We start from the raw sequence: 13,420 nt of genomic DNA on the forward strand, positions 1-13,420 counted from the left end.
AAATGTTGTTTATTCCGTTTTTTCGTTAAGAACATTTCACGAGATCCAAAAAGTACAACTTTAATCTAACTATCAAGTAAAGTGACTGTAAATATAAATCTGAATCATAAAAGAAATATATTGCAAAAAAAAAATATTTATATACCAGTATAATATTGGAATTGAAATTTGTATGGGATTAAATAAAGATTTATTTAGATTTTAATTAATAAAAGATTGGCGATCGAAATGGGCTGCAGGTGGCGTCGAGCAGAACTCTCTACCTATGGCAACACTTCACATGCTTTCCCCATTAGCGTGTGGAAAGTCATAGAGGTTGGAAGTACGTTAGTTTCTCTCTTGATTTTCATATAGATTAAAATCCTTTAAGTTGGAAAACTATATGGAACTGAAAACTGCATTAAACATAGTTCTAAAGAAAAGTATCACGGGAATTTTGAAAAATATTTTTATTGAATAAAAAGGAAAAATATTAAGAAAAGGGAAAATATCGTAGTACATTCCTATACAACTGAAAAGAGGAGGAGAGGGGAGGGAGAAGGGCTAAAGGCATGAAACCGGTCTCTCCCCAGATGGCGTATTCGAGTGTTGCGATCGCCAATAGGAAATGTAGTAGTATCGAGAAAAATTATTTTTTATTCACCATCTAATTAGTTAGTATTTCATTTGTTTTATAAATTATACAGGCATTAAAATTAAAAAAACTAATTTTTATATCATTATTACAGTCAAATTAAACTTTTTTTTGAAATGAAAGTATTAAACAATCATATAAAAAGGCCCGCAGTAATCTACCGGCGCGGTTTATTTCTCAGCTTCATTAATTTTTCATTGAGTGCGTTACATAAGAGTAAGATTTATTGAAATTGTACTTCACTTTCTCTGCAAGTAAATATATAAATATTTTTTGAAATTTCTTATGTAAAGTCTACTGTAACATTAATTGGCATGCGCTCTTATGTCTTGGTTGATATATTGGGACATTTTCTCTATATGTCTCGACCAGTTTTTGTTTTAGTTTTATTCGTGTTCTGTTCTATTCTGTCGTGCAATTAAAAAATATAGACAAAAACTACAAAAATTGAGAGTTTTATATATTTGGCATTTCTGTATTGTAAGCTGCATATTAGAAAAAAAATTTTTTTTCAAAAATTATATATCATTTTACTGAAATTCTATTATAGCTTTCATAGCATTAGCATGTCAAGCAACTTTTCTCTGAAATGTATTGTAAAGCGCTTACATTGTTTTGTTTTATTTTTTCAATTGCACAGCTGTATCCTCTGTTATTTTTATTTCAATGAAAATTGATTAAATCTTGGCATACAAAGCTTACTATACTTGATTTACAAAGATTAAATAAACAAATTTTAGGCCTATATAAAATAAGCATGCGTCATTTTGTTTAATTGAATCTAATAATCGAGCGAAATATTTTAAGATAGTTTAGTTGTATCCTTTGTTTTGTTTTTACAGCTATAACAGAAATACAAATTTTTTAATTTGCTGTTTTAAATATTTCTCTATAAGGGTTCATGGCTCAAACTAGTCAATAAACTTGTAACGAATTACTCACAGAAATTTGAAAACTGAATTTGATATAAAAATTGTTATATTGACTGTTTTTTGAAATGAGTCTTAACTTTGATGCTATGTTAATGGATAGAGGAGGTGATCTCAGTTATATTAATCAGGGTTTGTTGATTTAAATCAAAGGATTTTTTTTTTTTCTAAATCATTGATTTAAATCAATTGATTTTATTATATATAATGATTTTAAAAGTTAAAAAACAGTGTTTTAAATTATTGAAAATTTTATTTTATTTTCTTAGCTTTAATAAATAAATTGCTGCATTAATTAATTTTAGTTAAATTTGAACACAATATAAAATGAGTAAAATAATGACACAATGAGTGGTCAAATAACAAACCACTCATTGCATGTACTAAAAGATCTTTTAATCTTATAAGATCCTTGAATTTTTTTTTTCTGACTGCATATTATATTTGAAGTGGTAATATTTATTTTTCATCTAAATTATTCAAGAAAATCTACATATAATATGCAATTGTGATCTTATTCTTGTTAATCATAAATTATCATATAAGTTCTAAGATTTTTAGACATGTAATATGTAAATACTAATTTTTCAGAATGGCTCCTGAATTAACTAAACCTGCACCAGATTTCCAAGGTGTTGCTGTAATAAATGGTGCTTTCAAGGATATTAAGCTTAGTGATTATGAAGGAAAATACCTAGTTCTGTTTTTCTATCCATTAGATTTGTAAGTAGTATAGTTCATAGTAAAAGAAGAAATATAAAATTCAAGGTTTTTCATATGTTTTATTATTTTTTCAGCACTTTTGTCTGTCCTACTGAAATAATAGCTTTCTCTGATAGAGTTGAAGAATTCAAGAAGATAAATTGTGAAGTTGTAGCCTGTTCAACTGACAGTCACTTTTCTCATTTAGCATGGTAAAGATTATGAGAAAGATATTAACCTTTTCTTTTTTTTTCAATCATAATTTTTAATAAAATTGTCTTAAGGTCATTCAGTTATTAATGTATCTGAATACTCTAAAAATTAGAAGAAAAAAACAGGCTGGTTTCTTTAGTCTAAAAGTATAGAAAATTTCAGTTTTTAAAAAGTACTAATTTAGCTGTTTAAGAAATTATTTGAAGAAAAAAAAATTAAAACATTGAAATGAACTTGAAAACAATATTTAATACTGACATAACAGGAAAAGAATTATGGGAGTTAAAATCTACTACTAAGAATTTTTTATTTCTTTTCCTAAAATAAAAAGAGTATTGTTTTTTATTTATGAAGAGCATTTGTTTTCTAAATAGACTAGACAGGCAAACTCCTTGCTTTAAGCCAGAGTTTCAGGTTTTTGTTTCCAACCTCAGGCTACCAAAGTATTTTCAGACTTTTTCTAATCGGTATAAGAATCAGTGTTCCATGAACAGTTTGTATATAGCCTTTAAGACTTTCCTCCAGATCAAAAGTTTTTTTAGCCATTTTAATGCTATTGTGCTTTATAATGAGATGACTCTTTAGAACAGATTTTTTTCTTTTTTAGTAGAATTATGTTAAATAGTATAAAGTCAATGACTGCACTGTCACTATGAACCATTCTGTCTTTGGTAACCATTCTGGCTATTTATAGTTTCGACCTTACAAAATTCAATCTTGTAACAGAACTCTTGTAGACAAATTCTTAAGCATTTTTAAAAAATATTAAGTTAGTCACTCCATCTGTTTTTTAAAATAGGTTAATTTATTATTTTGTAAAGGCTACTCTTTGTTGCAAAAGCTACTTATGTAAATTTATAAAGAATAAGAATTTAAAATTGATTCTTACGTTGTGCAATGGTCACAAACTCTCAAGCCTTTTGAATTTCTGAGGTTTGCAGTTTTCAGGCTGTCTTAGAAAGTACTGTCATTAACCTTTCTGCAAGAAACTGCCTGAAATTTAGAATTTAAAAAATTTCAGTAATTATTAAATACTGCTTTTTGTTTTTATTAGAATTGATACAAATAGCATTCTGTAATATTTTGTATATTTATTAGATGAGATTTCAAACTTAAAAACTTCCCTTTTTCTTTAATATTAAAATTTCCTATGTGTCAAGTATTCCAGAGCAAGAATTCTTAATTTACATAATTACTTGCTTTTCCAAGTTGTCATCACAAACAATGAGTCTTATGACCAATAAATGTCTAATTTAAATATTCCATACGATAGTATTGTCATGTATATGTGACCTATGTCAAGCAGTGTTTCGACATATCTGCAAACTAAAGTGCCTATAAAAATAAGTACAGTGATTTTTAACAGCTTTCATTTTTGTTTACCTCTAGCTAGCTGTATACAATAATATTTGTGGGCATTAAAGTTTGTTTTAAATTATATTGTACAATGCATGAAATTTTTCATTTGGATAAATTCTTAGTTTTAAACATGTCAAAATTTAATGTAAATTAGTTTTATGTTTTAAATGAATCTTATATTACAGGATCAACACACCACGAAAAGAAGGTGGATTGGGAAAAATGAATATTCCATTGTTAGCTGATAAAAGTTGTAAAGTTTCCAAAGCCTATGGAGTTTATAAAGAAGATGCAGGCATTACATTCCGGTTAATTGAGTTTTTGTATTTTAAATAGTATTAATTGTTTAAATCTTTTGATAATTATAAACAATAGGAAATATTTTGGTTTATAAGGATTTTGCATTGATTTCATTTTATCTTAAAAATTTTATTTCATATCTTTCTGAACATAGAATACTTATCAAAACATTAAACTAGAGTTTAAAAATATGTAATTATTTTGTAAGATGTCTTATAATTCCTACATATATGCCAGCAACTACTATTTATTTGTAATTAAGATAATTTTAAACAAAGTCTTGGAATTTATCATACGATATTGTTACATCACATGAAGTTCATATCAAATTTGTCCATTTTTGATGTTCTTAATATATCTGTGACAACATGCAAATTTTCAATCTCATTTGAGTAGTCATTTTTGGAGTCTTCCAATTCCCCTGATTTAATTGTAAATCCTCTTGGTTTTGTTGTCCCATTCTTTTTGTGGCAGTTATTGCTACATACTGCAGTGTCTTTAACATAATTTATTTTAAACAATTACAAAATGTAATTTTTTTAATGCGATAATATCTTCCATGATACGGATACAAGACAAAACAATAAGAGCCTCATACATTTAAAATTTTAGTGTTCATTCTGATCATTTAATGAAGATCTGAATTAATTAGGATTTTATTAACACAAGAGTCTGAACCTGAGGAATTGTCTACTAAATGTACTAAGCATTTCGGGCTTTTTGTACTTTTATTTTACTTGATTTGTCAAAACTTTTCAGTACTGTTGCGTTATATTGTAGATGTAAAGAAAGAAACTTTAATTCTCTTAATGCAAGATGTTTTATTTAAATAAAGTAAATTTAGGGCCTTTCAGTTATTTAATATTTAGGAAATGTAGTTTAAAAAAAATATGGTTCAGATTTGTAATTTCAAAAATTTTTTAATTTATATCTTTATTATTTGATTTATAAATAAATTTAAGTACCTTGTAAAAATTTACTTCTGACAAAATGTTTGCTACAATACTGAATTTTCATGTCAAAACTATTGAAACTGTTTTTTAATCAACTGATTAATCAAATTTTAAACATATTATTGAATTTTCTCTTCAAATTGAGAACATTTTCAATTAAATTTTTTGAGAACAATTGTTTTTATTATATTAGTTATTATAAAGGTGTGAGGTGTATCATTGGTAGATAATTAAAATATGAATCGTAGTTCAAAAAGTACAAAACATTTTCCTGAACTATTTGTAAATTATGTTTGGTGTATAAATTGATCTAATTTTTATATATTAAATTTTTAGTTTTTCACTTTGTTACAATCATCACTGATTAATTAAATGGTTTAAGATTCCTCATGTTGCAGAAAGTTCTTTAGATAGTTTATGTATTTTTTATGCTAAGTATTAAAGTTTAGTGCAATGTGTAAGTTGTGTAAATCAAATTTAGTGGTATTCGCGAAAGAAATGACATTGACAATTTATATTGTAAATTTATGATATACATTTTTCGAACAAAAAGCTCATTGCATTAACAGAAGCTTTTCAGTTAATTTAACTGCCTCTTGTAAAACAGAATTGATTTAACTGCCTTTGTTTCAATTTTTTAAATGTTTAAGTAATCTTAAAATACAGCATTCATACACACTCAGTTAAATATTGTATGTAAATGTACTATATGAATCACATTATTAGATTTATAACTTAGTTCAGAGAATATCAATTATGAATGCATTTGTCCCTACGTTGAAAATGACTGATCAGGTATTGTGTCAGTCAAGCACTTAATATGTAGGCACTTAGCTCACATTGCTGCTAGAAAGTTTTAAAGTAATTTAATTTTGGGAATTGTTATACCTAATAATAAACTTATGCACATTGTTAAAAATCTTGTTTTATAAAATCTTTTATTGAATTTCAGTGGTCTTTTCATCATTGATGAGAAACAAAATCTACGCCAAATTACGATGAATGACTTGCCTGTTGGCCGCTCTGTTGATGAGACTTTAAGACTTGTGCAAGCATTCCAATTCACAGACAAACATGGAGAAGGTATATGAATTTTATCTTGATAAATTATTTAAGTTACAGGTTCAAGTTTTCTAATTAATGAATATAAGGATCTAAACTAATGTTAAATTTATTAATGGTTTGTTGTTTTTTTTAAAGTTTTTTTGATTTTCTGTAAAATTGTTTTTAGAACTTGAGTCTTTTTAACTAAACAAAAAAACTAACTTAAAGTATTTTATGTGTACCAAATTTCATAAATTCCTTAATTAAATTTTAATCTCTTCGGGTTATAAAAATTAATCTTGTATTTTAGTAAAACAGCTTGAGTTTACAAAACTTATTTCAAAAACTAAAATTAACACTTTATAAAATCTTAGTAAACAAGTTTAAAAGATAAAGAGCTAAATATTTTTCACATGATATGCACATTTGGCAAATGTAACATTAGCAGAGATTTGTTTTAAATATGATGAGGTGCTATAGAATAAAAAAATTAGTTTCAAAATACCAAACGAAGCATTGTATATTTGTAAGTTACTTATCTACTTCAATTTAACAGTTACTAATTTAAGAAATTTATATTATAAATTTAAACATTAATAAAATCTGACATTTTCAATATCTTATATTCTTTAGTCTTATGAGTACCATAATTTTTTCCCCCCAAATTTTTCCTTTCCTTGCAGGAAATAAAAGTTTAGCGCACTTAAATGAATTCTCTACTAATAAAGTGAAATCTGTTAAAAGGCAAAATTGTGATGAACTTGTAGCAACTATAGAAGCTAAGAAGAGAGATTGTTATGAAGAGAAAAATATCACCCTTGTTGCTTAAAGTAAAATAATCAACTTAATTTTTTTGTTACTTCTGTTGACAAACTTGACATTACCTTGTTTGACATCAATTTTCTAAACAATTCCTGGAATCTGATTTTGACTGGATTGAAAATATTCAGATGAAGAATATAAACTTCCAATCCTAAGTTCAAACTTTATATTAAAGAGATTATTTATTTGAGTAACATTATGAACAAAGGGTTTTCTCTAACCTACTGGCAGTTTTTGACGTTTTCATTTTTACTGCCTCACATTGTTCACTTTATAACTTTCAAGTTAATCTTCCTCCTCTCTCCCTATTCGATAGAAATTTTGGTATGAAGACTAATGGTCATTTTTCATGTATTTCTAGGTAGGTTTTTGGGTACATAAAAAAAATTGAAGCTCTTTTTTAAATGCAGAGCTGTTTGTAAATAGAAAATAGAGTAAGATTTTCTGCTGCGCATGCTTATTTGGTAGAATTTAAAAAATATATACTTTCTGTGTGCAGAACTACCAATGGGTTAAAAATATTTATAATCAGTTAAGTTACATCTTGAATAACCTTTTTTTAATTTATTTTATTTTGGGTGCATAGAAAAAACTAAGAATGATTGAATGAATTCTTTAGATAAGTATTTTAAGAATATTTTAAATTTAATCAATTTATTAATGTAATAAGTTTGCCTAATTTATCTTTTTACGTTAATATACTTATCTAAATAAATTATCTGTATATGATTTTTAGTAAATTACATACAGACAAATTATTTGTTAATATTTATTTTGAATTGTAAATACTAATTATTATAAGTACTAATCTTCAATCATTATGGGCTAATGAACCTAACTAGTGGTAGGATGTTAATAGATGGCAATAATTTTTGATGTGTACCTTAGCATGAATTATGTAATTGTAAAGTTTGATTTGTCTAAAGTTTGTCTACCATATTAATATTTTGGACCACTAAATGAAGAACTAGGTAGTCCTACTTGACCACTAAATTTTCATTGCTGGTATGAAGCCAATAAATAACATTTTCTGAAATCGAAAGGAAATGGGAAAATACTGATATTTTAAAAATAAATTTGTATTTTTCTTTTGACTCACCTTATTCTGAGAAACTATTTATTTATTGAAGGAATGTGAAGGAAATTTAAGTCTACCTTCAAAAGGTTTGCTTGAAGTAACTATATGGAGCATACCTCTTATGTTTGTATTGTTCAAAAGAGCAATGATGAGAACAAGTAACTGACACAAAAATACAATAAACAGAATATTCTATGGTATCAATTGCAAGTACCTGTAAGACTGCTGCTTTTAAAAATTGTTTATTTCATTAAAACATTTCATCTCTTTAAAATAAGTAGTTTTTTCTATGATAGCACAAAAATACAATAAACAGAATATTCTATGGTATCAATTGCAAGTACCTGTAAGACTGCTGCTTTTAAAAATTGTTTATTTCATTAAAACATTTCATCTCTTTAAAATAAGTAGTTTTTTCTATGATAGCGTACAGAGCACCCTACGATTGTTGCAGATCCTAGACCCGGATGCAATGCATTCCTATTATTTTCGCCCCTGTCTATTTAAGTAGACCTTTTCTTTTTTACTTTAAATTTGCAGGGTTTGGTGTATTAGTTAAGCCTTATGCTAACACTTATTAGTAATATTTTTGTTTTAGAACATTTTATTAATATTTTGTAAAAAATTAAATGGTTCTGCATAAAAATTCCTTTCTAAATTCTCTGTGGTATTCTTGAAGACATGGGTATAAACTTAATGGGTAAAAAGGTTTATAAATTGTTGCTGTTAATGAGGAGTATTTTAATAGTATGGAATTATAATGAAGAAAGAATGTCAGCAAAAAGGAATTAAGTTAATTTTAAATAGAATGCATTCCTTGTTTGATTATTAAATACTTGACATTCTATTTCAGTTTGTCCAGCTGGTTGGAAGCCTGGAGATGCAACAATGAAACCTGATCCTGAGGGAAGTAAAGCGTACTTCAAAAGCCATTAAATTAGCTTGTAGAGCTTGTTAATCGAAGCATTTAATAAAATTTTTTGTTTTAACGTGGAAATAAGGTTGTAATCTTTAACACTGTTATCAAAATAAATAAATTTCTTTTTTAATGTTTTTTTTTTCACTTGTAAATTACATGCACCTGTTTACATTTATTAAAAATAAATCTCGTGAAAATATTCTTGTTTTCATTATAACATTACTGCAACGCTATATGGTGGAATAATTACTTTTTATGGATGGATAAATGAATGTAAACAATAACAAGCTTCTTTAGTATTCCTCTGCTAATGTTATGTTTACAAGACAATGTGTGAACACTCTTGATATTCTAGAAAGTTTCATCATTTGTGTTAAAATTTACACATTATTTTACCATTCCTAAATTTTTAGAATTAATTAACTCAGTCGTGAGTTGTAAATAAATTTAAGAAAATATCTTAACATATATCAAGCATAAGTTTTGCTATGTTTTGAGTGTTCTTATTTGACTATATTTGTGTAAAATATCAATTTGTTTATTTCATAATATGCTTGCAAAATCTTCCAGATTTGTTTCGTTTCAAGTTAAATTGAAAGAACGTGGTAAATTGTTAACACTATAAAAGTATAATGATGTATGGCACACTTTGGGCATTTTAAATTATATTTCTGATCAAGGTGTACTGATATTTGAAGGGGTGATCTCCCTGCAGCTTAAAGTTTTGTGCCCCATTCGTACGTTTTGCATGTAAAGTCCGTGGCAGGCTTATACTATGAATGTTTTTCTTATTTAGGAATTGGAGTTATCAGTTAAAAAAAATAGTTTTTAATAATCTAAATGCGAAAGAGGGTAGCATTGGCTATTGAAATGGACTACAGGTGGCATAGAGTAGGACTCTACCTATGGCAAACACTTCCCATGTGAAGAGCCCTAGGAGAAGGAAGTGCATTAATTTCAGTCTTGTTCAAATAGACTTAAAACTTTTAAGTTGGAAAGCTATTTACGATCGCAACGCTCGAATACGCAATCTGGGAAGAAGACCGGTTCCATGTCTTAACCCTCCTCCACTTTGCAGTTATATAGGAATCCACTACGATAGTTTCCCTTTTTTTTTTTTTTTTTTTTTAAACTCTTCTTATTTACTCGTCAAAAATATTTTTTAAAATTTCCACTATGTTTTCTTTCAGAACTATGTTCAATGTAGTTTTCAGTTCCATATAGTTTCCTAAGTTAAAATAAAGACAAAAACTAATGTACTACCTTCTATGACTCTCCATACGCTAGTGGTGAAAGCATGCGAAGTGTTGTCATAGGTAGAGAGTTATGCTCTTCCACCATTTCGATCACCAATATGGAATTGAAAGCTACATAGTTCTAAAAGAAAGCGCTGTGGAAATCTTAAAAAATATTTTTCACAATTAAATACCGAAAATATCGTAGTACAGTGCGCCAAAACAAAGAAAAAACTGATTACACTCTGAATGACTTATGATGTAATGAGCAGATCTTCATGTTCTGGGACTCAATCTTAATGACTCGAAGGGGTAACCTCAAATATGCTAATAAATAAGTGCAGATGATATTTTAAGTTACGAAATCAGACACAGAAACACTTTTACTGAATAAACATACCTTTTTTTTCAACAGATTCCGATTTCTGACCCCCAAAAAGGGGTAGCTGCATTCTGAGAGATGTGGTCCCAATAGTTTGGTCCTCTTAATGTTAATTTTACTTTTAGCGAGTTTAAAATGTTTTACACACATTTATAAAATTCGTTTATCCAAAGATAATTCCATACAAAAAAATAGCTTTTAGTAAATATTCATTATTTTATTTAAGAATGGCCAAAAAAATTTTGAATTGTAAGGTTTACAATTTTTAGCATCATTTTAAAGAATGTAATTTCATCAAGCAAAATAAAAAGCTTGAGCATTGAATTACGAAATGAATGAGAAATTGAATTACGAAAAGTCAGATACTTAAAATTCGATTTCTCAGGAATTATTCAAGCGATTTTGCTCAAATTTTGTTCTTTGCTGTATAAAATTACATTCTTTAAAATGATGCAAAAAAATTGTGTGCCCAACAATTAAAATTTTTTTCTACCATTCTTAAATAAAATGATAAATATTTACTAAAAGTTATTATTTGCATTGATAAACTAATTTTATAATTGTGTGTAAAAAATTTTCAAATCACTTAAAAAGTTCTCGAGTTATAAAGTACGCAAAAAGCAGATCCAGAGCGAGCTGATTTTCAAGTTGTAAGAATAAATATTTTTGGCGTCTCCAATCATTAAAGATAATAATAAATATGAGTGGTGTAAAATAAATGTTATTTATACAATTTTCAAAATGAGTCAAAATCTGCGGTTTTTGTATTTTTTATAAAAATGCACTTAAATTACTAATGAAATGTATTTTATTTTTTTGTAAAATTCTACAAATCGAAATAAGGAATTATTAAGCGATAAATACGTATAGTACGCAAAATGCTAGATGATCGGAACTTCATGTTCTAGGACTGAATATTAATGGTTAGACGGGGAGATCTTAAATATGCTAAATAATAAATACAGATGATATTTCAAGTTACGAAATCGGTCACAAAAACCTACTTGCTCTGAATAAATATACATTTTTTCGTCGAAATATGGTACCAATAGATTGGTCCAAATTTATCGGATAAAATTACAGAATTTACAAATGATTTAAATTGGATTTATTTTAAATTCCCAAAAAGTGAAAGAAACTGCAATAGAATGAAAAATTTCGAAAAAAATCAAGGAAAATCTTACAAGTTCGCATTATTTTATACTAATTGAAAGGGAAACAATGTCATGATTTTAATTTTTCTTACATAAAATTAAAGCATTCTAAACAAATCATGTACTGACAAAGTAAGATAAAATAATTATAAAACATTTAAATTAATATTACAATAACTGAAAATGAGTAATCAATACAGTACTTTAAAAGTGAATAGTCCCGCAGTGGAGTGCTCGACTTCATGGCATGTCTTCGGATCATCCTCAGGGCTGTTTCCCAGACAGTCGCCAATAGCCCATTGTGCAGTTCTAGTGCGACGTAAATGAACTACAACAATAAATTAAAAGTGAATGTAAGAACAAGTCAAACCTGTTTGCTTTTACAATTTGAGAAACTAATAAAAATTTGAGATAGGTGCTTTCTTTAAAAGCACTGTGTGTGTATTAGGAAATTCAATACGTGTCTGTTATTCCCTTCTTTTAACAAAGCAATTTGTTAATTTTTCTGACAAAATAGAAACCACTTTTCGTTTATTCATTTTTCTTACAAATTTTGTATCAATGATTTTTGTGAATAGGTCAATATTGCAACAATCTTTGCAACTTTCTATGTTTCTTTACGAAAAAGTAGCTACCTTCACAAGGCAAATTTATAGTTGAACTTAGTGGGAGGTAAAATTACCAAAGACACGTCTATTTTCTCCCGCCCCAAAAGGATATTCTCGAAAAACCGTTCAGTAAAAACTTAATATTCGTCTGAATTTAACTCATTAGTCAACTATCATCTGTATTTGCAGATTGTAAATTATCGCAAGGCATGATATCATTGGCTTTGATGAAAAGAGAAAATACAAGCAATGCTAACGGTTTGTAGGGTTATTTGGTTGCAAAAATATTAGATATATTTCAACATTTTATTTTACGAAATTAAGTGCGTTTTAGCTGTTATTTTCAACAAGTAAGCGGAAAATAAGATCTTAAAAAGTTTTTTCTTCTAATCTAGCCTTGATACAATTTTGCACCCCCTTTACTCGGCGCTTTACGCAGCAGAGCTTACCAGACTTACACCTCGGACTGGCCCTGGTAAAAAGTAAAATTAACATTAGGGGTTCAAATTTTGAAATGCTCTTTTGACCAAATTATTGGAACTATATTTCTCAGATTGCGGCTACTCCCAATATTTCGAGAGTTAGGAATCCGAATCAGTCGGGGAAAAAAGGGTAAGTTTATACAGAGAAAATACGTTTTTGTATCTGATTTCGTAACTTAAAATATCATCTGCACTCATTAATTAGCATACTTGAGGTCACCCCCTCGAGCCGATAAGATTGAGTCCTAGAACGCAAAAATCCGATCATTAGATCAAAAGGTATTGAGGGTAATCGTTTTTTTGTGCGCACTATACACTCCTTATATATATACTCCTTTTTTTCTCAGTTATAACTGAGAAAAAAAGGAGAACGGGGACTCTCTAGATAGCGTATTCGAGGGCTGCGATTGAAAATCGTTGCAAAGGAGGAGGATTTGTTGTTGTAGTTCATTTACATCGCACTGGAGCTGCACAATGGGCTATTGGCGACGGTCTGGGAAACAGCCTTGAGGATGATCCGAAGACATGCCATCACAATTTTGATCCTCTGCAGAGGGAATGGCACCCCCACTTCGGTAGCCTGACGATCTGCAAGTGAAGTCGAGC

The 13,420-nt window shown here is 28.0% G+C and overlaps 1 protein-coding gene across 8 annotated transcripts; it reads left to right on the plus strand.

Moving 5' to 3' along the window:
- Nucleotides 1–47: 47 nt before the first annotated feature.
- LOC107452219 (peroxiredoxin 2) lies at nt 48–9,083 on the plus strand. Of its 8 annotated transcripts, XM_071183648.1 has the most exons (8): nt 48–219; nt 605–653; nt 2,155–2,286; nt 2,361–2,477; nt 4,023–4,145; nt 6,043–6,173; nt 6,818–6,964; nt 8,888–9,083. In XM_071183648.1, exons 3-7 carry the CDS (start codon nt 2,156–2,158, stop codon nt 6,961–6,963), a joined length of 648 nt encoding a protein of 215 aa, XP_071039749.1. In that variant the 5' UTR covers nt 48–219; nt 605–653; nt 2,155; the 3' UTR covers nt 6,964; nt 8,888–9,083. The 8 variants fall into 8 exon arrangements, with proteins under 8 accessions (XP_071039749.1, XP_071039751.1, XP_015924048.1 ...); XM_016068560.3 differs by lacking the exons at nt 48–219; nt 605–653 and adding an exon at nt 710–850; XM_016068559.3 differs by lacking the exons at nt 48–219; nt 605–653 and adding an exon at nt 750–888.
- Nucleotides 9,084–13,420: the final 4,337 nt, after the last annotated feature.

This window comes from Parasteatoda tepidariorum, chromosome 7 (genome assembly GCF_043381705.1).
Source record: "Parasteatoda tepidariorum isolate YZ-2023 chromosome 7, CAS_Ptep_4.0, whole genome shotgun sequence".
In the NCBI taxonomy this organism is placed as follows: domain Eukaryota; kingdom Metazoa; phylum Arthropoda; class Arachnida; order Araneae; family Theridiidae; genus Parasteatoda; species Parasteatoda tepidariorum.

Bases quoted from the DNA above. Each gene is read 5' to 3' on its own strand.
- LOC107452219 (XM_071183648.1), top strand. From the start codon at position 2,156: ATGGCTCCTGAATTAACTAAACCTGCACCAGATTTCCAAGGTGTTGCT. The intron at 2,287-2,360 runs GTAAGTAGTATA...TTATTTTTTCAG, and splicing joins TTTTTCTATCCATTAGATTT to CACTTTTGTCTGTCCTACTG. The intron at 2,478-4,022 runs GTAAAGATTATG...CTTATATTACAG, and splicing joins CACTTTTCTCATTTAGCATG to GATCAACACACCACGAAAAG.